The sequence below is a fragment of the Mesoplodon bidens genome, assembly GCF_964165515.1.
Source record: "Mesoplodon bidens genome assembly, chromosome: 4".
Taxonomy (NCBI): domain Eukaryota; kingdom Metazoa; phylum Chordata; class Mammalia; order Artiodactyla; family Ziphiidae; genus Mesoplodon; species Mesoplodon bidens.
In genome coordinates this window covers 174,432,895-174,458,777 of record NC_138160.1, presented here as the reverse complement: position 1 = coordinate 174,458,777, position 25,883 = coordinate 174,432,895, and the positions used below count along the sequence as shown (strand labels likewise).

At 52.3% G+C, this 25,883-nt stretch overlaps 1 protein-coding gene across 1 annotated transcript in view; it reads left to right on the top strand.

Moving 5' to 3' along the window:
* Window positions 1-5,840: 5,840 nt before the first annotated feature.
* Window positions 5,841-25,883, top strand: part of RASGEF1C (RasGEF domain family member 1C) — a gene marked incomplete at its 5' end in the record, with an annotated part of 33,201 nt that continues 13,158 nt past the window's right edge. The window contains 9 exons of the mRNA XM_081233168.1: window positions 5,841-6,017; window positions 6,189-6,311; window positions 7,507-7,644; window positions 14,892-15,092; window positions 16,169-16,243; window positions 21,578-21,667; window positions 23,346-23,448; window positions 23,958-24,037; window positions 24,120-24,215. Of these exons, the coding sequence (XP_081089294.1) occupies window positions 5,841-6,017; window positions 6,189-6,311; window positions 7,507-7,644; window positions 14,892-15,092; window positions 16,169-16,243; window positions 21,578-21,667; window positions 23,346-23,448; window positions 23,958-24,037; window positions 24,120-24,215 (1,083 nt within the window). The remainder of the gene's footprint in view (window positions 6,018-6,188; window positions 6,312-7,506; window positions 7,645-14,891; window positions 15,093-16,168; window positions 16,244-21,577; window positions 21,668-23,345; window positions 23,449-23,957; window positions 24,038-24,119; window positions 24,216-25,883) is intronic.

Below are 25,883 nucleotides of genomic sequence, written 5' to 3'. Positions count from 1 at the left end.
GGGTGGCTTGCTGGGGGTCCTCTCCCTGCATCTGCCAGTCTTCCTGCAGATCAGATCCATGCAATGCAGGCTCGCTGCCTACCCCCCATAACTGTCATGGGAGTCCCAGGACCTCCACATGCGGGGCCTGGAGACTCAAACACGAGGATCCATATATACACCTGAGGGGCAGGGACTAAGCAGGGGAATAGGAGACATGGGCAGAGAAACTGAGGCAGGAGCGCAAGCCTAGGTTGGGGGGAAACTGTGACTCAGAAGCCACCCCTGCCCCTCCCAGGCCTGGCCTGCAGCAGGTTAGGCCTGCTTAGGTCAGGTCCCCACCACCACCACCAGGTGCATTTTCCAGGGCAGTGGCATCTGACTGGCCCAGGCTGGTCTGGTTCCCGCCCCTTGGCCAAGTGAGGCTGTGCCTCCCTGGTAGTCCCACCAGGACTGTCAGTATTCATCAGAGGGTGTGGTTACTCCCCAAAGCAAAACTCCTGTGTTTGTAGCCAGAAGGAAAGGAGATGGAGGCCAAAAAGCAGACCCAACCAATGGAGGTGCCAAGAGGGGTAGATTTGGTTCTGGAGCTCAGGTCTGGGCTGGGAAGGAGATGTGGCATCTGGGAGAGGAGGTCCTCTGTGTACCTGGGCCCACAGGCCAAAGTTAATACCTGGAAGGGATGGCCTGTCCCCATAGGGGCCACTGTGACCCCAGGCCAATCAGCATGGGCTTTTTCTCTCCTCGTGTTTTGGACACTGCTGGTCACACCCCAAGTGTCTGACCGAGTCCCTCTGACACTGTGGCCTGGGGATACCAGCATCAGTGCCCAGGTGGGCTGATGGTCAGGAACAGGGCCTGGGGTTCAGACACACCTGTGCTCAAGTCCCAGCTCTTCCATGTACTCAGCATGAGAACTGGGTACCTGCCTTTCCCACTCTGAGCCTCAGTTTCCTCATCTGTAAGATGGGAGGCCTAAGGGATGAGATGGGACGTCAGGCAGGGAAGATTGGCCTTCCCAGGTCAGGACCCCAGGCTTCTCCTCAGCCTCCCTCCCACAGACTCCAACACTTGAATGCCTGGTGTGTTGGCCACACCTCACCATCCCTTTTTGCACTGTTCAATTTCAGGCTTCACTGCCTCTCACCTGCACCACTGAGTCACTTGAACGCCACCTATCTTGACCGAGCACCCACTGTGCATGTGTGTCAGGGGGCCGGGCCCTAGAGTACAGCAGTGGGCGAGCCAGCCTCCTCCTGGAGAGAACACAATGCCAGGAGACCAAGGCCAGTGTGAAGTCTGCGGGATTGGGGAGGCCCAGGGGTCCCAGGCGTCAGGAGGCATGCCAGGCAAGCAGGTGCAGTGTGTTCGAAGGTGTGGTGTGTGGCTAGTCCTGGGGTAAAGGGTCCCTCACCTGGACACATCAGAAAGTGGACTTTGCATTCAAACCATGGCTGGGCCACTGTTGGTTGCGTCCCCTCAGGGGGTCATGGGGTGAGCATGCCTGCGATCCCACCACCCGCCATAGCCCTGGGATGTGTTCAGGTGTTCCGGGGGCCTTTCGTCTTCTCATCTATGTTTGATGACTGAGCTCGACCTTCATTCAGCTTGAATGGATAGTGCGAAGACAGTAACGTACATCGGGGCAAAGGGGGCATGCACATCAATGAAGCATTTTTTCAGTGTCCCATTATAATTTTATTCATTGGAATAATATTGCTTGTATCGTGTCATATGTGCCGTTTTCTCTCCCGCCATTTTCACTTCGTTACATCATAACCATTTTTACGTTATCACTGAGTCCTCATAACTGTCATTTCAACGGCAACAGAAACTCCACTAATGAGTATGTTCTCCTTCTGTTCATCATCTGTGGCATTTCGCATTTTGTTCACTGCTTATAATTAACACCAAACCAAACTCCTTTCCAAAACTTTTCCTCTTTAGATTATTTTCTTGGGATAAATTTCCAAGGATTTGATTAAGGTGAAAGAACACTCTCAAACATAAGGCTCTTTGCACATCGAGACAAATCTTGTCCAATTCAAAGGGGCTGTGATGGTGTATAGCCCTGCCCAGCAGTGTTTAAAGGGCTGTTCCAACATACCAGACAGCCCTGGTTGTTTTGTTGTCTTGTTCACTTAGTGGGTATAAAGCAGACACCTACTGGAGTCATACCATGCACTTGTCTATCCACACACACACACAGAGTCCCAGGCCCCCAGGCAAGGCAAAGAGAGATAACTTGAAACAGCTCTTTAGATGGGGCACAGAGCAGCCCGCCAGCGTGCTCGGGACCTCTATGCCGGCCCTGTACTCCCAGCTGCTGCTCATGTACACCATGCAGGCAGTGTGCTTAGAAGCACACATTGGGGAACTACTGGTGATTTCAAGGATTCTCAAGGGAAATTGTGACAATAAACAATTTTCCCAGCATCACTGGCTTCTTTTAAAATTGTGGTAAAATACACATAACATGAAGTTTACGATCTTAACCATTTGTAAGTGTGCAGTTCAATTGCATTAAATACATTCACATTGTTGTGCAACCACCACCAGCATCCATCTCCAGGATTCTTTTTATCTTGCAGAACTGAAGCTCTCTGTGAATAAAAGTAACTCCCCATGCACCTCCTCCCCTGGGAGCCACCTTCTACTGTCTGTCTGTATGAACTTGACTACTCCAGGAGCTGCATGTAAGAGGAATCATACAGATTGGTCCTTTTGTGTCTGGCTTATTTCACTCAGCATTAGAGTCCTCAAGTTTCACTCACGTGGTAGCACGTGTCAGAATGTCCTTCCTTTTCAAGGCTGAATAATAGCCCATCATATGTATACATCACATTTTGTTATCCGTTCATCTGTTGATGGACAGTTGAGTTGGCTTTTAAAAACTACCCTGATAACTAGTGGGAAGCAGCCACATAGCACAGGGAGATCAGCTCTATGCTTTGTGTCCACCTAGAGGGGTGGGATAGGGAGGGTGGCAGGGAGGGAGACGCAAGAGGGAGGAGATATGGGGACATATGTATACGTATAGCTGATTCACTTTGTTATAAAGCAGAAACTAACACACCATTGTAAAGCAATTATACTGCAATAAAAATGTTAAAAAAAAAACTACCGCTGGACATCCAAACAATGGATTACTGTGGGACAGTTAAAAAATAAAAAGCATGAACATGCTCTGTCCTGCCATGGGAAGATTTCCAAAATGTACTGTTAGTGAAAAGAGCACAGGAGAGTGTGTGCAGTACACTACTTTTTGTGTAATAAAGAAAGAAAGGGGGGAATATATATATTTATATTTTCTTTTCCTTGTATAGAGAAGGATAGAAAAATAGGTAAGAAATTAATAAAAGCAGTTACTATGGGAGAGGGTGAATGGGAGCCACTTCCGCAGCCCATCTGTGTTCCCAGTAGGCTGGAGCCCCTGCTCAAGGGAGGAGGATGACGTCTGTGCCAGCGCACCTTCGGGGAGGGGCGGGAGGAATGTCAGGGCACTACCATGGCTCTGACTGCACCCACCCTATCTCAAAGGAACACCCAGATGCAGGAAGTCATCATCCCCTCTCCCCTTTCCCGGGCACACCCTTCAGAGCCTCAGTGGTACAGTCTCTCTGCATGCCTTGGCCTGCTTATGTCTGCCTCCCCAACCCCTTGCCAGCTCTGAGAGGTCCTGTCCGTCTGCAGCCACTCCATGCATGCATGAATGACCGTCAGCAACAGCAAGAGACACCAGAGACTGCAGCAGGGGGACAAGCCCATCCACCCACTGATACTCAGGCCAGGGCCCAGCTGGCAACACGATGGGTGCTTGGAGGTGGGAGGGCAACATCGGCCACCCACCTGCTCTCTGGGCATCCCTGTGAGTCATAATGGTTCTGGCCCCCAGCTCCACGCAACCCCTGACCTCCAGTGTAAACTTGCTGCTTTGGAACAGAGCTGTGTCCAAGCCCTCCCCCCTTCCTCGTGTGTCCGGCCCCCAACACCCAGCCCCCAGTACCAGGCCAGACCTGAGGTGCTCTGGATGCTTCCCAGCTCACCTCTTGAAGTTGTGGCATCCCAGCTTCCCCAGAAAGGCCCCTCTGCAGCCCCTCTCACATTGTCTGACAGACCACCCTGAGCTACAGAGAGGTTTCCAGAATCGCCTCCACCTCCACTACTGGCTCGTCTTTGAGAAAACTGGGATCTGGGACAGGCTACAGGGAGGAGGTGCCAGGTATCTGGCAGGAGAGAGCAGACCTTCCTGGCCTCAAGAGCGTTCTGTCTAGTGGAACTGGGCTCCGGTTCTGGGCTCTGTGTGTCGGGCAGAGGCAGCGCCCACCCCAGAGTTAACCACCATTCCCTGCAGGGCAGCCCCCATGTGCCCTCATGTGCAGCAGCTTTCCCACTGGGATGGACAGGAGACAATTTTGTGAAATTTTACAGTTTCATCAACTGAAAATTGAACACTTACAACTTTGCTGGAAAGGTGAAATACAGCTGTGGCTGTCCCTAGGGCTGGGCCTGTCCAGGCCGCTGTCCAGACTGGTTCCTGCACCCTCCCTGCACCGTAACCCAGTCCCTGCATGCCCTAGGGACAGCCCTCTGCGGGGCTGCTTCCGATCCCCGACATCAGCTTGGACTCTACTTTCAGGGCCAGGTCACCAGGGAGCAGGAGAAGTCAGAAACAGGCTGGGGCCAGGTTCTGCCATGGGGGCAGCAGGGGTGAGGTGAGAGGGGCAGTGGGGAGGCTGCTCCCTGTAAGGCCCCTCTGGTGAGCCTGCAGGACTCCACAGTTAAGGCTGCGGGGGCTACTTGAATGTCATGTGGGAGATGGTTAAACAGTCACAGGCTTGGCCAGGACTCACTGCCACGAGTGCCCCAAAGCCTTCGTTCAGGAAGACTGGCCAACAGGCATATGTGCAGAGCCCGAGGGAGGAAGCACTGTCCAGTGCACACTCGTGGACGGGTGCCTGCTGCAGGCCAGGACCTTGACTCAGTGCTGGGTCAGAAGACATGTGTGCTCTGGCCTCACCTGGAGGAGGTCTGGCTGGAGAGCTTTCTCTGTACCAGGCACCAGCAGCACCCCAAGCACTCCACAGTGCCGACAGGGAGAATCTGCTGATGCCCACCGGAAGTCAGGCCCAGCCTTGAGGGGTTGCTGCAGGGAAACAGGGAAGGTCCCACCTAGGGGGAGTCACTTCAGCCACGTGCAGAGGGATGGAGGATTGAAGATGGTGGGAGAGCCTTCCTGCAAGGGGGGAATAGCTGGACAGGTCAGTGGGTCCTAATCACAAAGAGCCTGGACAGTCATTTGATTGCACCTGAGAGAAACTCAAACAGACTCATGTAATGGAGCAGTCCACAGAGCAGCTTCAGGCACAGCAGGATCCAGGACCTCACCCACTGAACTCAAGAATGTGCTCACTTTCCTGGCTCCTTGAGGAACAAGGTGGTCCCAACAGTGCCATTCCACTGCTCAGGGACCCAGGGGAAAGAGCTTTCAAGTGCCACAGAAGTTCTAGGATTGCATCTGAGCCCTCTAGTTTGGATCAGGTCCACCCCTGATTCATTCTTGTGGCCAGCGGCAGGGCAATACGTTGATTGTCTAAGCCTGGTCAAAAACAACCTTCACTGCAAGTAGGAGTAGATACTGGAAACAGTCAGTCCCTAAATGGCTAAGAATGATAATGGAAAAGAAATGATTCCTGGGGATGCAGTGGCTATGGGGTGGGGGGATCCCTCCCTGACAGCCCTCCCAGGGGTTGATCACTGGGCTCAGGTGGGCACAGAAGAGCCTATGGGAGGCAGGGCCTGCCCAGCCAGGATCCCAGGGGACCAGCAGGTCCAAATGCCCTTTGCCATTGCAGGTAGGCATGCCCCGGACACTGAGCACCTCCGACATGGTCACTCCAGGCTGCCTCGGCCCACCGCCCCCTGAGCCCACGGATGGTGAGCAGGCTGGGCAGTCCCCCCTGGACGGAGCTCCATCCTCAGCCTCCCTGGACACCCTGATCGAGCAGCTGGTGCCCAAAGCTGACTACTACCCTGAGGTGGGTGATCCACCCAGTGGGGAGGAGGGGTAGCAGACTGGGCTCTCTTCCACCAGGCATGGGGGAGAGAGCAGAGCTGGGGCTGGCTGGGCCTGGGGGTGGGGTAGGCCGGGAGGCACGTCCTTCCATGCCCTGGTGAGCACATGCTGCCTTCCTCCTGTGTCCCCGCAGAAAGACTACATCTTTACCTTCCTGCTGAGCTCCCGCCTCTTCATCGAGCCCCGGGAGCTCCTGGCCCGGGTCTGCCACTTGTGCATCGAGCAGCAACAGCTGGACAAGCCAGTGCTGGACAAGGTGAGAGGCAGGGCAGGGCGGGGGCCTCCGAGTGTACCGGCTCTCCCCTGGCATGCACTCGTGAATCGACATCTTGGAGAGGCAGCGATTGCTCCCATTCTCCTGACAGGGAGCCCACAGGGGTTTCTGACTTGTCGGAAGCCCAGAGCCAGAAGGGAGAGAGTCAGAACCTTTGACCCGAGGGCTGTTTTCCAATGCCCCAGGGGAGCCTTGAGCTCACACAGCCCAGACCTGGGCCCCCAGAGTCCCATGAGTAGATCCCCATCTGTGGCCTGGGATGGCCCTGCAGTGCCTGCTGGTCTCCCTGCCCCCAGCACCTTCTGTTCCACCCTTTCTTCTTCTGCGGGTCCCCTGTTGGCTCAGCCTTCCCTCGGTTCCCCGTATCCTTTCCCCTGTCCCTCGCCATATCCCATGGGCTGCAACTGTCTATTTATACATGTGTCAGTAGGGTTCCACTGTCCAGTAATAGAAACCCAGTTTCAACTGGCCTAAGGCAAAGGGACTTTACTGGCTCATGTAACTGCAAAGTCTCAAGCTACCACTGGCTCCAGGGACTAAAACACCATTAAAACGTGGTCTTTCTCCCTAAGACCCCTTGCTTTGTTTTCCTCTGGCCAACCTCACTCTTGCTTAGGCAGGTTCTCTGCACGGTGACTGATGGCCTCCGCGGCTCCAGGGTCATGGTCCACCCTTCCCAATCCTGTGGAAAGAAGATCCTGATAAATAAAGGCCCCGATCTCATTGGCTTAGCTTAGGCCACATGCCCCTCTGTGAGCCAATCACGGTGCATGATGGGGGTGTGCCATGCCCTGATTGGCCAGCACTGATCTGGGCACGCCCCTGGAGCCCTGGGTCAGGATCAGCCGGGAAGGATGGAGAGGGAGACCCCACAGGAAAACTGAGATGCCGTCAGCACAGAAAGGGAGCTGGGATGACTGGCAGTTACAAACAAGAGATGACCCCCGTTCCAAACGTGTGTCTGGCCCCCTCTGCTCTGCTGTGGTCAGCCCCCATCCCCAGGTCCCGTCTCTGCCTCCTGGCACAAAGAAGGCACTAGACCCACCACGCCTCGGCCACTGCCGCTGCCCCTCGGACAGCCCAGACGCGCACTGAGTGGCTGAGACAGTGGCTGCCGTGACCCCCACCTCCCAAGCAACCCTCACCAAATGCAGACGACCCTCGGCTTGCCTTGCAGGCCCAGGTCCGGAAGTTTGGCCCCAAATTGCTCCAGTTGTTGGCCGAGTGGACAGAGACGTTCCCGCGGGACTTCCAGGAGGAGTCGACCATCAGTCACCTGAAGGACGTGGTGGGCCGCATCGCCCCCTGTGACGAGGTGGGCGGGGCCGAGCGGGAGTCCCTTCACCTTGTCTACACCCTCACACCCCAGACCTGAGCCTGTTCTGGGGCTGGCCTCAGGGTCCTCATCTCCCCACCAGCACACTGCAGCCCCTCTAAAATCAGCCCCTTTCTGCCCCATCAGAGAATCAGGCACTGCAGGGCTGGCAGGGAGAGCAGGCCTCTGGTTCCAGGCCTGGTCTCTTGACCTTTCTCCTGTCCCGCTCTCATCAGTGGCATCAGATGGCAAGTGAAGGGCTCTTGTGGCTGCGTGGTTGGGCCATTGGCCAATGACCCATTCGGCTGGCCTGGCAGAACCCTCTTCCCCAGTAGCTTGGGAGGCAGCCAGTGTATTGGGCATCTGGTACCTCTGCGCCCCACACCCTGCCCTGCTCTCCCAGCTGCATGACTCTGGGGAAGGCACTTAAAGATGAAAGAGGAACAAAACTCCCTACTCACTACCTCCCAGGATTAGGGTGAGAACACTGAGGGGGAGTGCATGTCGCTTGCCTTGGGAGGAGACTGAATGTAGCAAGCTGACAGCTAGTGACATGCCCCACAGTGGGTCTGAACACAGAGCCAGCCAGAGCCAAAGGAGAACTGCCAAGGCAGGCTGGGCACCAGGAAGCTATAAAGTCCAAGGCCTAACTGAGGCTCAGAAAGGGATGCCCTGCCCTGAGGTCATTTCACATAGCCAGCAAGTTAGTTGTTCTGAGAGCTCGGTGAGATGAGGGTCATCTCCCCCTCCTCCTTTGCATCCCCTGATCCATCTGGGGATTATAACACTTGGCTTAGGTTGCAGCAGAAAGGAGACTCAGGGAAGGCTCAATGATTGGATGGATCAGAAGGATGAAGCAGGAAGGGGAGATGCTGACTGACCGGCTTGGTACATAGTTGGCTACTTTGATGGATGAGTCGAGGGGGAAAGAAAGATGTTTGGGCAGTTGGGTAGGCAGGGGTGTTTATGGGGTAAATGGATGTGGAGAGACTGATGGAAGGAAGTGGAGGAGAAAGGTGGACATATAGCTAGATGAGTGGGTGGATGGATGACTAGATGGATGGGAGGGTGAGTGAATGGGTAGGTGGATGGGTGTGTGTGGGTATGGATGGGTGGGTGAGAACATGGATGGGAAGGTGGGTGGGTGCATGGATGGATGGATGGATGGACGGATGGTGGATGGATGGATGGGTGGGTGGGGGGATGGATGGTGGATGGATGTATGAATGGATGGTGATGGATGGATGGTGGATGGATGTATGAATGGATGGATGAGGGCAAATGTTAGAATGGAGGGAGGAAGGATAGATAAGTGAATCGATGGATCTGTGGGTGGGTGACTGTATAAAAGGGGAGGTGGGCAGTAACAGATGGGTGGGAAATAGATGGTTGCAGGGACGGTAGATGGATGGATGGATGGATGGATGGATGGATGGATGGATGGATGGACCAGAGGGTATGTAGTGAGATGAGAGCCCAGTCCTCTGCTTTATCTCCCTCCCCCACACAGTAGGCCTTCAAGCAGGTGAGCTCTAAGCCATTGACAAGATGGATTATCTGCCCTTCTCAGGCCTGCCTCTGCCATTGGCAGAGCAATTTCAGAGGCAGACCCTGCCATTCTGGCCACGGTGGCGTGGGATGGGTGTAAGTCCTGGGCTTGTTTCCTTGAGAAGCAGTGCCTCCTCACTGAGCCCTCAAGAATCTGTCAAGACTGTGCCGGGAAATCTTTTCTAACTACCCAGTAGATGAAAATAAGATACAGCGAAGATCTATCAATGGGCTATAGAAAGCAGTCATCCACCAGGTGTGGATTTTCAAAGCAGAAATAACTCATTCGGGGCATTTCTCATTCCTTCCCTTGGAATCCAATTAGGTGTGCTGAGTGGTGTGAACTGGACCTGGGATTCCCTAGTCTCCATGCCACCCACCCAGGCTCAGGCCAGGGGTGCCCCATGTGTCTTTGTAACCCCCAAGTTGCCCTTCCCCCGAAAGCACCTGCTCCAAGGGGATGTCCTGTAGGTGCTGGTTTCCCTCCCCTGGATGCTGCGGGTGGCCTGCAGGCTGCGCCCCTCCCATCACAGGCACAGTCTTAGCTGGGAAAGGAGCTGGTGGGGCCTGAACCAAACTGATGAGGCAGAGCCCACAGGACTCAGAACATGAGGTCTGGGTCAGACCTTCTGAGCTCAGATCCCGGCTCAGAAACCACAGCTATGTGACTTTGGGCAAGGTGCTTCCCCTCTCTGAACTTCAGTTTCTTCATCAGTCAAAACAGAGACGACAACTGCTCCCACCACACAGGTCTGCGGCAAAGGCCCTGAAGCCAGGTGTGCTCGTATTTCAGCACTTGGTAAATGTGAGCTATGATGAGGAACAAATTCTTTCCAAAGTTCAGGCACGTGGGGATTATTTTTAACTTTTTTGAAACTTTTGTTATGGAACATTCCAAACATATACAAACATAGATAATAGTAACCATGAACTCCTGTGTGCTCGTAGCCTAGCTTCAACAATTATCAACATTTTGCCAAACTTGTTTCTTCTATCCCCGCACACACTTCCCCTCCCTCCAAATTATGTTTTTAAATCCTAGGCATTATATCTTTTGCTCCAAAAACATTTCAGAATCATCTTGTAAAAGATTTCTTACACAGAGATAGGATCAAATGATATAAAGTGTTGTGCATAATACAATGAGATGAGCACAAGTGTTTTCAGAACTGCGTGTCTTTGGGCAAGTTACTTAACCTCTCTGGACCTTAAATTAATTTCTGTAAGAGGGAAGATGATAAGCTCTCCCTCAAAGGGCTGTGAGGAGAACCATGCTGCTCAGGAACGTGGAGGAGGTGGTACAGGGCCAGGAAGGAGTGCGGCTTCCCCATCAAAGTGGCTGTGAAAGGCGACACCTTTCTCTTTCTTCCTGCCCCCCTGCCATTTCCTGTAAGCCTCATGTCCTCACTGTGCTCCCCACCACCTCTCGGTAACCGGGAACAAGAGGCTGGAGCGGCTCTGGGAAGGCCATTCTCTATGACTGTGGGTTCTGTGCTGCTCCAGTCCACCCTCGGCTCCCATCCTGGTAGGTTGGGCTCAGCAGTTACAGCTCAGGAAGGCCAATGCCGAGGCTGAGGGAGACTGGGAGATCACAGGAAGCCCTAGAGGGTCACAGCCCTGGTGAGGGAGACAAGACAGGAGGACAGCAGTGCCTTGGCCACACCCACTGGGCTGGCCAGAGGAGGCTGCCTGTACGGGCAGCCCTCCTCGCTCTGGCCTTGCTCTCCCACTCACATGGCTGTCTACTAGCTCCCGCCAAGGGCATAGGTGGTGGACAGCTGAACGAGCTGGCAGTGGGTGCAGAACTCCTGCCTGTGCAGGTGGGCTAAGCCCACTGGACATCAGCCTTGGGCTGGCTCAGGTGGGAGCTTTCAGGAACTTCAGAAAACAAGGGCCCGTACTTGTCTGGATGGAAATGGATGCTAATCAAGAAACGCTTGGTCCAAGAGAACTTGGAGGCCCCTGGAGAGCCATGGCCACCACCCAGGCCACCCTTGGACGGCGACCTCTGCACTCACACCCGGCTCCGTGCATGCAACAGGCGGCTCTGTGAGAATGACAGAGAAAACAGCCCAGCCCCCATCCTCCCAGCTCACGGGCGAGCCACTGGGGGAGAGCTGAGCCATGCTGGGTGCACCCTGGCGCTGCGAATGTGGGCTCCTGACAGTGACAAGGAACACACTGGCGTTCTCAGCGGCAGGTCCCTGGGCCTGCCCGGATTCACTGAGATCTCCCAGACAGTGTCCACAAGGTGTAGAAATCAGTGAGAGAATGAGAGGAGGTCAAAGAGAAGGTCAAATACCTTCCCCACATTCAGAGAGGGAATAGAAGATTCAGGAAAAAACCAACAGATAAGCTTGAGGTTAACACTATTGGAAAATTTTTAAATGAATTAGCACGCAGGCAATGGCAATTGTTTGGAGTGAATATTGGTTCAATAGAAACAAGTCCTGCTAAATTGTCTGCAATTTTTTTTTTTTTTTAATTTTTTTTTTTTTTTTTGCGGTACACGGGCCTCTCACTGTTGTGGCCTCTCCCGTTGTGAAGCACAGGCTCCGGACATGCAGGCTCAGCGGCCATGGCTCACAGGCCCAGCCACTCCGCGGCATGTGGGATCCTCCTGGACCGGGGCACGAACCCGTGTCCCCTGCATCGGCAGACGGACTCTCAACCACTGTGCCACCAGGGAAGCCCTGTCTGCATATTTTTAAAAATAGGGCCGGGCTTCCCTGGTGGCGCAGTGGTTGAGAGTCCGCCTGCCGATGCAGGGGACACGGGTTCGTGCCCCGGTCCGAGAAGATCCCACATGCCGCAGAGCGGCTGGGCCTGTGAGCCATGGCCGCTGAGCCTGTGCGTCCAGAGCCTGCGCTCCGCAAGGGGAGAGGCCACAACAGTGAGAGGCCCGCATAACGCAAAAAAAAAAAAAAAAAAAAAAAATAGGGCCAATGCCTGGTTCTATCAAACTGTAGCCACAGATGCACTGCATCCTTGACTTCAGTAGGGCTCTGAAGTCTGCCTTGGAAAGGCTGACTGACTAGAAGCAGGTGAAGGCCAGTTTTATCTAATCAGCAACTATGTGTGGGCCCCTCTTGTTCATGCTGGGGACCAGCAAAGAGTGACCCAGTGTAGCCTTCATGGAGCTGGTACTCCAGTGAGAGGCTTGGACAAGGGCTGTGAAGGAAGGGCATGGAGCTCGGAGGGAGAAGGCTGTACAGGTCCTGCCTGGGTCATGGAACAGGAGGGACAAGTGGTCAAAGGGATGGCGGAGTGGTCTGTGTCTGGAGCACAGAAAAGAGGAGCAAGGGCTACATGGAGGCCATTGAGCATGCCCAGAGCTGACCTCAGGGCCTCCAAGCCATGTCAGGCTTTTTGTCTGCAAAAGCAGGGAGGCAATTTAGGGAAGAAGCGTGCAGTGGTCAAATGTGCATTTTGAACAGAACACTCTTGCTACAGGGTGGAATGGAGAGAGGCTGGCGTGAATGCATGGGGTCCACTGAGGAGGCCACTGCAGCCACCGGGGAAATGACTATGGCCTGGACCACATACTCTGTGGTGGACGACAAGCATGGAAATAGAAGAAAGCAAAATCAAGAGGGCTGGTGATGGCCTGGAGGGCCTGAGGGAGAAGGTGGTTTGAGGATGGCTCCACGTCCAGGTGCCTGACGCCAGTGCTCCACTCAGTGGACAGGGATGCAGGCAGAAGAGGCAGCCCTGGGGAGGAGAGCATGACTTCTTGCATGCATCAGGTCCAGGTGGCCCCTTGCCCACACGGCTCTGGAGATCAGAGGAGAAGGTTGCCCGCACACGAATACTAAACGACACTCTGCACATGAACCAGAAAACCCAGGAATGAAGTAGAGAGGATGGTGGAGAGAGGAAGAGACAGTGGCAGGAGGAACCCAGCACGCAATCACAGTGCAGACAGACAAGCCTGCAAACGCCCAAGGCAGGAGACACTGGGAAGCTGAGGCAGATGCTGCCTGAGAAACAGCCCCTGGCTTTCATGACAGGAGGTCCTTGGTGCCAGTGAAAGTTAGTCTGGTGACAGGAGGGGAGCCAGATGGGGTGGTGGAGGGTTGAGTGGGAAATGCAGGATCTCAACAGCCAGTGTAGCCACCTCTGGGCTGGGTAGCAGAGAGGGGTGGGGGGCTGGTGGAGGTGTCGGGGATCACCGGAGACTGTGTCACCAGGGCTGGCTCTGACTGGACCTAACTCACCATCTTCCTGGCACTCAAATGAAGACCTGGGAGGCAGCATGTGTGCTGACCACACTTTTGGATACAGCAAAGCTGTGACGGGTTGTTCCTTCCACTGGCGACAAAGGGAAGAGTTGGACCTCAGTTTCCCCACACACTGCCCAGCTAAGCCATGGGTGCCTTCTGGGTCGGCCCCCCACGGCTCTGGGAGTTAGGGTTAGTGTTAGGGTTTGGGTTCGGGTTTCCTGCGTCCTGAGGGCTCTACCACAGCTGCCCTGGCCACTCCACAGAGAAGCACTTTCATAAGGGGCTGGGATACCACATCCATCACCAGAGCTCTGGGCACCAACAATGCTGGACCTCAGTGCTCCTTTGAGCCCCATCAGAGACTTGAGGAAACACTGAGGTCCCCCAGGCAAGCCCTACACCCTACGCCCCACCTGCAAAATGCCTCTGGGTTTGTGTGCATGAAGAACGTGCACTGTTTCTATCTGAAATTACCTGGCAGTACTGACTATCCACAACATTCTTCTGAGGCCTCTGGGACCAGGCCCCGCTGGGAACCTGTCTCCCTGACACCTTGTTGTTGGCAGCAGTCCAGGCCCCGGATGCCCACTGCCACTCCCAGGCCAGCTCCTGGCTCAAGGGGGTTGAATCCACCTCTTGGGGAGCCATTTGCTGACCATGCAGAGGCCTGTTCTGTGGGCTACTGACCAAACCTTTGGGAATGTGTGGACATCTTGCTCAGTAAACCCAGCTAGTCTGATGCACCTTCCTTGGAAATAGGGGTCTCTGAGGGGCAATAATCAGTTTCCCCGTGGGGTGGGAGGGTGGTCCCTGCACCAAGCCCAGAGCATCTGAGCTGCATGGTGAGGGGCTCTGTCGGTACAGTAAATGCTTATTAAGTGTCCACTGCATGCCCAGAGCTGCGACACAGAGAGGTTAACGCGGACTTCCCTGCCCCTGCCGAGCTGTCATTCTGCAGGGGAGTAAACAACCCCAATCATCTCCTGCAGTAGTCCCATAAGGAAGTCACACAGGGTGAGCTGGAGACAGAGTGCCAGGGGCAGAGGATGGACAGCAAGGCTGGTCAGGGAAAGCCTCTCTAAGCTAGGCCTGGGAGACAGGAGGGGACCCCCATTGAAGCCAAGCAAAAGACTAGCGCCCAGGGCAGGGCCCATTCCACATCTCCCTCCTCTCTCCCTCCACTCCCTGGCAGTCCCCACCCCACGCTGCCCCTCTCCCCAGACAGCTGGGGGGGCTTACACCCAGCCACTCTCCCTAATGTGTGCTCTTCTTGGTTCCCACTGGTGATCCTGCAGCCTTCTCCCCATCCAGCCTTGACTGTAGGCCCCAAACCCAGCCTGCCCTGGACTGGGTCCTGTTTCAGGGTGGGGGAGGTGCAGGCACACCTAGGACAGCTGGGGAGCCTGCCTGCCTCAGAGATTAGATATGCGGGGACAGGTTTCCAGGCCTGAGCACCCTCTCTCTACCCTCCTCCAGGCATACCGAAAGAGGATGCATCAGCTCCTGCAGGCTCTGCACCAGAAGCTGGCGGCTCTGGGCCAGGGGCCGGAAAGCCTGCTGGGCACTGACAAGCCCATCTCCTACAGGAACAAGCCTCCAGCCTCTATCCACAGGGAGCTCCTCAGCATCTGCAGTGACCCCTATGCACTGGCTCAGCAGCTGACCCACGTAGAGCTGGTGAGCAGGTCCATACCACCCTCCACTCAGACCCAGAGCCTGGAACGCTGAAAATAGCCGGCCACCCCCCAACTCCCCATCTTGTCCCCCACCTGGTCTCAGCCTAACCCAGGGCCTGAGCCCATCACATCAGGGCCACCCAGGCATCTCCAGAGGCCCCTGACTCTGGAGCAGTCTCTCACCACACCTGGGGCGAGGAACAGGAAGGCTGGGGGTACCGGCCCTGCCCAACTTTGACCTCTGGCCTGCCTGAGAGTCCAGGCCTAGGACAGAGGAACTAGGTTCAGATCCTGGCTCTGACACCACCGGACGTGTGATCCTCCCACATCGAGGGCCTTCCCCACCCGGGCCTCGGTTTTCCCCATCCAGGACTCACACAGTCACACTGTACCCACCCCAGCTTTCCAGAGAAGCGCAGACAGGCCTTCCTGTGTGTGAAAGGGATGCCCTGGCCTAACCTCCAGTATATTGGGTTCCTTGTAGATGCAGAGGCCAAAGCGGCCTGCCCCAGAGAGGAGGGACGCTGGGGAGTAGGGTTCTTTTCTTTTAAACCTCTACCACTTATGGCGCCCTTACTGGTTTCCAGGCATTATATTCAAGAGTTACATGCACTATCTCGGCTTCCCACCACCTTACCAGATAGGTGCTATTATTATTCTCTTTTCACAGATGAGGAAGCTAAAGCCAGAGTGTTTAAGTGACTTGCCAGAAGTCACACAGCAGAAGGGACAGGGCCAGGATTCAATTCTGACCCAGACCCCTCTTAGCCACCAGGCCTACCCCGGAGGGAGCAGGTCATTTCAATGACCCGATTTCGAACCTGGTTTCCTAGGTATCACACCCCACAAGCATTCCCTATGGAGACATTGACCCCTGCCCCCATGAAATACAGCAGCCCCTGAGCATGGGAAAGGAGGGGCTGCCCCTTTCAAGATGGTGCTAAGCTCTGTGACAACCCAGAACAGGGCTGTAGAGGCCCGGTGAGAAGGGCAGGTGGGCCCATGCCAGGGCCCCAGGGAGCATCCCTTCCCCATACATTTCCCCTTTTCCCAACCCCTTTTCTGTCTCTGGTGCAGGAACGGCTTCGACACATTGGACCTGAGGAGTTTGTCCAGGCTTTTGTGAACAAGGACCCTCTGGCCAGCACAAAGGTAGAAGGCCCTTGGACGGACTGTCCCAGCAGTGACCCCTACTCACCGGTTCCTCTGGGGGATCCCCGGAGCATCAGCTGAGCCAGCTTCGGAGGGACCAAGGGCAGATGGGCTTGGAGGGGTCGTGCCCACCCCACCCATGCCCCTAGCCCAAGGCCATCACACCCCAGCAGCCCTGAGTCCTGGGGAAGCCTGGGGGGGCGGGATGAGCCTGGCCGGGTCACCCACCCAGCGAGGGCGGAGTGGCGGTCGAGGAGCAGAAGCCCTGGGTGGGTTAGAGGGTAGAGGTTCGCACGGGGCCCGCTCCAAGACCCCATGCGCCCTCCCGGTGCTTTGCGGTGGGCGCTGATGCCCTCTAGCGGCCACCCGGGGGAACGCGGGCTGGTGCCAGCTGCCCAGGGAAGTTAAGGGCATGCTCTTCCCTCTGAAGGTGGAATTTCAGAGCCTGCCCCTCTCTCTCAGAGCCCAACCAGCAGTTAGCCTGGTGCTTATCAAGGAGTTAAATCCGAACCAGAACTGGAAATATCCTGTCTTCTGCCCTGGCACCTAATAAAAGAAGAGCAAACTAAATATGCAATTGCATTTCACCTCTCGGATAAGCAAAGATTAAACATTATGGGTGTGTATGTGCAGGGAAAGGGACCGTCTCATACACGGCTGGTAAGGGGTGAAATTGGCACAGCTACTTTGGAGAGCAGCATGGCAATAGCATCAACACTTGAAATATACACTCCGGACCCCAACTTTCCACACCTAACAATTTACCCTGCAGGTATACACACACATGTACACAAAGATGTATGCACAAAGATATTTGGGATATCTTTCTGTGCTTTATGACCAAAGGCTGGAAGCAAACTACCTTACCATCCACAGGGACTCGATTAAACATTATAATACATCCATACATAGAATGCTATGCAACTATTAGAGTAAGAGCGACTGTAAGAATGGAATAATCACCAAAGGTCCATTGTTGAGAAAAGAAAGTAGAGTGAAGAACAGTGGCAAAGAGTATGTGACCATCTGTGTAACAACAACAGATAGGAAGGTGCATGATACATATCTCCTTGCACATGCATGTGGACAATCTCTAGGAATACTGGTTACTCTGGGGAGCCCAGCATGGAGCTGGGAGAAGGGTGGGAAGGAGACTTTGCTACTCTTATTGAGTTGTTTGTTGTTCTGTTTTGTTTTGTTTGGGGTTTTGGCCATTACCAAGTATTATTTTTTATTGTGAAATACGTCAAGATTGCCCGTGACATTTCTTTACCCACTCTACTGTAGACGAACATTTTTGTGTTGTTTCCAGACTCTTGGCTATTGCAGATATTGCTGCTATGAACATTCTTACACATTTCTAATGTATGTGGGTACATTTTTTCTAGGGCACCAGTTCTCAAATATTTTGGTCTCAAGATGCCTTTTTTACTCTTAAAAATTATGGAGGACCCCAAAGAACTTTTGATTATGTACTAATAATATCTACCGGTATTTATTCTATTAGCCATTAAAGCCAATAACTTTTTAAAATATTTATTTATTCAAAAATCATAACTCATTATATGTTAATGTAAGTTTTATGAAAAATAACTCTATTTTCCAAAATAAAAAAAATTAATGAGAGAGTGATATTGTTTTACAGTATTTTTACAAATCTCTTTAATGACTGACAATAGAAGGCAGTTGAATTCTCTTAATCTACTTCAGCATTCAATCTCTTGACTTAACATTATTTTGGTTGAAAATCCATCCTCACACAAATATGTAGTTGGAAAAAAGAGGAGTATATTACAGCCTTTTCAGATAATTGTGAATATTCTTCTTTGATAGTACACTAAGACTCAACAAGGGGTAATTTTTTAAGATCAGCTGCAATTTGGAATCTGAAAATAAACTCTATCACTTTAAAATTCATTGGTCCATCTTGCATCTCGAATGGATCTTTTTGCCCATGCAGGATTTTGTGACATATATTGTCCATTTGGAAAATATGGGTTCACTGAATCAAGCAGAACTTCTGAATGTTGGCATGTTTCATTATATGATATTTTAAAATGATATTCATTATATATATTCACTATTGATATCACCCAAAAAGTTCTTAAGTATTGGGAAGCTGTCAAGCTGCAGAGGCAGATACATGTTTTATAAGTTCCCAATTTTCCCTTGAAAACTTGAATTTTATCCTTGGCAACAAATACTGTCAGTTGTCTTCCTTGAAGTTACAGGCTCATTTTGTTGATTTTCAAGGAAATATCAGCCAGATACTGAAGTCTGAGTAACCATAATGGGTCAGTCCTTCTTTCAGGTAAAAATGGTGCTCCATGAGTAAAGTTCAGCTCACAAGTCAGTCACACCAGTGCTTTTCTGCAAGACCACCATCAAAACTCTGTGTGCAGCAGAAGTGCCTATGTCTACAATTCTCCCTTCATATCTGTAGGTTCTGCAACTGCGGATTCCACCAGCCTCAGATCAAAAATATTAGAAAAAATTAAAACTCCAGAAAGTTCTAAATAGCAAAACTTGAATTTGCTGCTCACCCAAGCAACTATTTACATAGTATTTGCATTGTATTAGGTATTATAAGTAATCTAGAGATGATTTAAAGTATACGGGAAGATGTGCATAGGTTTATGCAAATACTACGCCATTTTACATATGGAACTTGAGCATCCTCTGATTTTGGTATCTGAGGGGGGAGGTGGAACCATTCCCCCAAGGATACCGAGGGACAACTGCACTCCCATTTTCATAGAACATGAAAAAGACATGTACTCAAGGGTTGAGATTTAATAATACTGAAAAGTTTTGTGTCCTCAAGGACATTCTTAGTCACACTCACTTTTTTTCTTTTACTGTGAGTGTGTGGTAGTGAAGAACACAATGGCCACTGGTGTCATTTGGTGACTCTGTCTCGATTCAGGCTAAGGTGGCAGCAATTTTACCCATCATTCTATTATGCATTGGTACAAATGTCAACAAGGTGAAAAGGCAATAATCTATGAATATGAAATTAGGTTTGCCCTTGTGGACCCCCTGAAACGGTCTCAGGGACCCCCAGGAGTCCATGGACAACACTTTGAGATGTTGCTCTAATATATACCTACGAAGGGAATCACTGTGTCCGTCACAGGGTGGGCATAGGATCAACCTTACCAGGTGATGCCAGGTGAGGCTGTATCCATTTACACTGCCAGCAGGGAGTTATTCTTGCTCCACAGCCTCACTGATGCTTGAAATTGTCAGGCTTTTTAATTTTTGTCAAACTGTTAAATGGAGCATATTTTCGTGTGTTTTGGACATTCTTGTTTTCTCGTCTATGAAATGCCTGTCCCTGATTTTTGTTCGGTTTTCTATTGGTGATTTGTCTTTTTCTTAAGGATTTTTAAGAGTTTTGTGTGAGTTTTTCTTCGTTGTCTTTTTTTTTTTTTTTTTTTTTTTTCGGTACGCGGGCCTCTCACTGTTGTGGCCTCCCCCGTTGCGGAGCACAGGCTCCGGACGCGCAGGCTCAGCGGCCGTGGCTCACGGGCCCAGCCGCTCCAAGGCATGTGAGATCTTCCCGGACCGGGGCACGAACCCGTGTCCCCTGCATCGGAAGGCGGACTCTCAACCACTGCGCCACCAGGGAAGCCCTGTGTGAGTTTTTAAAATGTGTACTAGTTAATTATCCCTTGTCAGTTAGATGTACTGCAAATTTTCTTCTCCTAGTTGGTTGCTTTGCTTTTCGTTCTCATTATTTTGTCTTTTAATGAACAAGTACTCTTAATTTCCTCCTTATAAGGAATTTACCTTTCTGGATTATTTTTGCCTCCATATTTTGAAGCTATGCTATTAGGTGCAGACAAATTTAGACTCATGACATATTCTCAATAAATCAAAACTTTTATCTTTATGCAGTTACCCTTTAAACTCTCCTAATGCTTCTTGCCTTGGAGTCTTTTTTTTTTGCCTTAAAGTCTATTTTGTCTAATATTAATATAGCTATGTGATGATAAATATCACATAAATATTTATCACGTGTACTTTTCCATTTTTTTTACTTATATCCTTGGGTTTGGGGTGTATTTCTTGAAAATAGCAGAAGGCTGGATTCTTTTTAATTACACTGACTGGTCTATATCAGGGTAATTACTGCTCTAGATGGATTTGCTTTTACTGTCTTCTGTTGTACCTTGTCTTCTTTACCTCTTGTGCTTTTTTTTCCTTCTTTCTTTACTTCTTTTGGATTCTCTGAAATTATAGTACATTTATACAGTCGAATAGTCTACATCAATTTTTAAAATTATGTTTCCAAAGAATATTTTATAGCACATGAAAGGGTTCATGTAGGAAAATGTGGGAATATATATAGAATATAGAGATAGAGATAGAAACATACATACATACATACACACATACGTACATAAATACATATGGTTGGTCCTCATTATTCACCATCTTTATATCCTATAGTCATTGTGAACACTGAATTAGCAAATACTGAGCCATTACTGCTGGGGAAAACACAGGGTTAGGTTCCTTGCAAGCCTTTCATCACAACATTTTCATCAACCAATCAATATATAACCTTGATTTATGTGTGTTTCTGTTTAATAAGACCTTATTTAATATATATTGTTGATTCAATAACATTAAACTCATGGCCAACAGCACTGTGACTCATGTCTGAACGAAGCTTATCTAACACATATTTTTTTCCTTAGGGCATGTCACAACCTTCATGTGCTTAGGAACACAAGACAGCACGGCAGCGCTGTGCTTGGGACCACTTTAAACAGTGAAATCACCAAGAAAAAGCACAAAAATGCAAAAAAAAGAGACACTAAATAGCCTACAAAAAGGACACTTGTTTACAGCATGGGAGCTGAAACCAAAAGTCAGGGCATCAGCTCAACCTCAGCTGGGAACACACAGTTGCATTGGGTGACTCAAATGTTTTGCCACTCTGCACATGTCCACAAATGACCAAGAAGTGACATGAGTGTTATTTGGGGGGTTACAAATGAAATTTTAGGAAGTAGACAGATTCACAAACACAAAATCTGTAATAAAAATCTGTGAATAATGAGGATTAATTGTGTGTGTGGGTATATGATATATATATATATATATATCATATTAAGTTACGTCTTTAAGTGTATAGAAAAAAAGACTAGAAGGATACATGTCAAATCATGTACTTGTGGATGGTTTTGAGATATTTGTGGATGGTTTTGAGGTTTTCGACATTTCCCAGATTGTCTATAATGATCATGGCTGACTTCAAAAAGTTATTCGTGTTCAAAAAGTTATTGACAAAAAGCCTGAGCATGGTCCTTGTGTCTTTCCTAGCCTTGTTTCAGTGACAAGACTAACAACCTGGAAGCTTACGTGAAATGGTTCAACAGATTGTGCTACCTCGTGGCTACTGAGATCTGCATGGTGCGTAGGAAGCCAGAGCCTGACCTGGCATGGCCAAAGGTGGCCAGGACTTGAGAGGAGCCTTCTTGGGAGGGAACCAGAAGAGCATCATGAGCCTGTTTCCAAGCCCAGGGCCAGGCTGGGCACGCTCTGGGACACCGGGTGTCACCCAGCTTGCCTGTAGTGATATCTCCCCTCTGGGTAGAGCCTGGGAAACCCCCTTCTTAGCTGCCAGGCCAGTGATGCGGTGGATCCTGGCATGCCGGTGGATCCTGCCTGGCGTGGATCCACCTGCCAGTCACAGAGGGTGTCAGAGAGATGCTTGCTGAGGGAGAGGGGGGCGCGCTCTGCTTCTTCCACCTGTTCCTGGGGCAGACTGGTCTGGCCTGCAGCCGAATTCCATTTGGCTCACTCAGGACTTAGAGGTAGAAATAATCTAACCTTTAAGAAGTGGGAGATTGCACTTTGGAGTCCAGGTCTCTGGATTCTCCTGGAAAGCAGGAGGACCAGGCAACACTGAGCTGGACATGCTCGCCACCGGGTCTCAGCCCCGCCAAGCCAGACCCTGCCCACCCTCTTCCCTTCCTTATGGCAGTGGAACCCTCTCCCAAGCCCATTCTCCCACTGTCAGGTGAAGCCCAAGGTCCCCCGTCTCAGGGGAAGATTGGAGGCAGCATATGTGCCAGGGTGGGCTCTCTGGAAGCAGACGCTAAGACAGAGCTTGGGGCGTAAGGTGTTTATGAGGGGTCTGCGGCCGAGAAAGGAGAAACTCATCTGTGATACCTCAGCCTGAGACAGTGCTTCCTGTCAGAGTGCCCACAGCCACCCTAGTAGCTGGCCCTGATCCCCCACCTTGCTCGGTCACCATCACCATCCCCGTGTGGGCTGTCGCATGAAAGACAGGGCAGGACCTCAGGCGGGCAGCTCTCCGAAGGAGTTTTGGATGCACAGCTCCTCAGACACCACAGCAAGCTTCTTGGCCGCAGTAAGGACCACTTCTGCACTTATGGGAGGAGGGCAATCTACAGAACACTGTAGGGTTCCGTGGGCCTTGCCTGCTGCAGACACCGAATCGCTGGCCTGGCAGCCAAGATGAGGGTTTGCCTGAGTGAAGCCTGGACAGAGCCCACCCCAGAGTCAGGCAGCGCTTCAGCCTGGGAGAGGACACAGTTTGGTTCTGACCCATCAGAGAGGTCAAAGTCTCACGCACTCGACTCGAGCTGGGGTTGAAATCACAGTCAGTCGACAGAAAGCATTGGTGGGGCTGCTAAGGGACAGGGCCTCGGGGTCACCGTGGGGCCCCCGCACCCCATGTGAAGTGAAGAAGTTTGGTACTGGGAAGAGAGGTGAGGGAGCCATGTTTTCTGCTTCTAGGTGTAGGGGTGCTGGAGCTAGGCCTGAGAGAGCAGGAGGACATGAGGGGCCCCCAGCACCTCCCACGCTACAGGTGGCTCCTGTGTGGCAACAGGTGTCCCACCAGCCCCCATCCGGCCCTCCATGGCAATGGGCTCTGTGCTAGCTCCACCCGGGGTGCACTGAGAGCCTCAGCCCCTGGGCTACAAATTGCTTAGGCATCAAGCAACTCAGCTGTGAAATGGGCTTAAAGAAGGTTAATGAGGGACAGGACAGGTAAGCAGGATATGTGGTCAGGGCAGGGTGGGGACACCTCATCACTGAGGCTCATATGCCCTGTCCCCAGCCGTCCAAGAAGAAACGGAGGGCCCAGGTGATTGAGTTCTTCATCGACGTAGCCCGTGAGTGCTTCAACATCGGCAACTTCAACTCCCTAATGGCCATCATCTGTGAGTGGGCCGGCCAGGCCTGGAGCCTGCAAGTGCTCCCAGAGAGGGTGGAGTGGGCACACATGGCAGGTGGGGTGCAAGCCACCTGAGCAGGGGGTGGGTGCAGGCTGGGCCCATGTTCCCCCCACCCCACCCCAAAGGTCTTGGAGGGGTGCCCCTTTTGAGGCAAGCCCAGCCCTTTCAGGGTGCTTGATGAGAGCTTGGCAGTGTGTCCCCGGAACCAGGGAAAGCAGGGGCCCAAAGCAGGCCCCTGGTCACAGTATAGGGCCAGTGTGGGACAGGGACTGGGACAGGGACCCTGCACATACAGAAGCCAGGCTCACCTGTACACAGTGTCCATTAGCACCCACCCACCCTCCATCTGGCAGGCTGAGGCTCCACAAACATCAGCCCTGGTCAGGGTGCAGCCTGAGGGGCTAGGCCAGCTGGGGGCCTCACAGAGGGACTGTGCAGCTCAGAACAGCCCTCCCTGCCTGGCCCTGCCCCCAGCTCAGCCTTCCCTCTTTCAGCTGGCATGAACATGAGTCCTGTCTCAAGGCTGAAGAAGACCTGGGCCAAAGTGAAGACAGCCAAGTTTTTCATCCTCGAGGTAAGCAAGGCTGCTGGGCTGCTGGGTGCCACCAGCCATCCCCAGGACACAGTTGCCCAAATGCGTCTCTATCTCCTTCCAGCACCAGATGGACCCAACAGGGAATTTCTGCAACTATAGAACAGCTCTGCGCGGGGCAGCCCACCGCTCCCTGACCGCCCACAGCAGCCGGGAGAAGGTAGGTCAGAGGCTTGCCCAGCCCCCAGAGCTCCTCCCTGCTCCAGACCACCTAGGCCCAGGTGGGGCGGTGACTTGAAGGTCACCTGGTCCAATCCCCTGCCCTTCTACAGCATCTATAATAGAGAGTCATGTCACCTTGCTCGCATGTCTCCAGTATAGGGAGCTCACCACCTCCCCAAACAGATCAACCCACCCCCAAGCAGCTCTAACTGGTAGCAAGTGCTGCCTTGTGGGGTTGTGTCAGCCACCTGGGGCTGTCCTCTCCAGAGGGCCACACAGAGCAAGGCCATTCCCTCTTCCAGCCACCAGTCCTTCTGAGCCCCAGGCCTTGCCTCCCTCTCTCCTCCTGTGTCAGCAGCCCCAGGCCTGCCCTGCCATGCTGCGGTCTCCAGTTCCCTCCCCTCTTGGGTCCCTTTGTTCTCTGAACAGCTCCATTTGTCAGGGTCCCTCTGTTTCAGATCAAATTGTGGTTCCAAGTACATAGGGTCTTATGCCTCAGATCACATTTTTGTTTTTGGAAATGACTAAACCAAAATTCTGTGGCTTCTTGCCACAGAATTGCATTTTCACAGATCTTGTTCTTATACATTTGCACTTGGAGGACATTTGGTCGTCCTGATCAATTTTGTTTCTCCTCCAAATTCTCCTAGTGGCCTCTGATGCAAGAAACCATCCCAGGCCCTGGGATTGCCATGATCCGCTGGCTTAAAACCTGTCACCAGCTTGATGATTAGAGTCGTTCATCTCCATGGGGAGAAAACAGCAAGACTTGCTGTGCCTTTTCAGTCTGGTCTCCTGCAGGAACATTGGTGGAATCAGGGCCCCATCATAGTTTGTGGAAGTTGCTTCCAGCTTGAGGGATAATAGAACCAGTTGCTGTTCCTGAAATTTGAAGTGACTCTGTGATTGTATTGGATGCATATGTGGTCAGGTTTGGGGAGCAGGCCGAGATATGCACGCTCGTGTAACCCACCAGGCCTTCCCAGCCTCCTCCCCGCAGAGCACAGATTGTGCGCAGACCCAGGCCACACTTGTTGGCCATGTCCTGTCCAGCTGGCCCTTCCTGTTCAGGCTGTCAGCACTTCAGCAATGCTGGGTCCCGGGGAGCCTGGTGCAGGGGTGCAGCACTCAGCAAGGCATGTCCTCAACAAGGCATGTCCCAGGGCAGGTGAGCCTGTCCCCCGGGAGCCAGGAAGCTGGAAAACCAGAGCAACAAGGACACCTTCGCTTCACTGAGCACCCACCGCACGAGAGCCACTTGACCACCATCTCCCAATTAATTCTGACAACTATTCCATGGGGTAGACTTCAGCATTGCCACTTTCTGCATTAGAAGACTGATTTCTCAGAGAGGAGCCCTCACTAGCCAAGTCACTCAGCAAGTAGGCGGCAGAGCCAGGGATCAGCCTGTGAGTCTCCCAGAGTCTCTTCTACCTTCCGTCCTCGGGACACAGGTACCATGTGGCAGTCCCAGGGGTACTGGCTTATGGCCCAGGAGTTGGACGGTGGGTGGGGGTGCCTCGAGGAGGCTGCAGCCTTTGGACTGAGGTGTCAGTCAGGGCACTGCTGCTCTGCACTGTTTTCCTTCTACCCTGAGAGCAGAGTGAACAGACTGGGACTTTGTGCTCCTGCTCTCTGCACCCTTTCTAGCTCTGGGGTGCTGGGA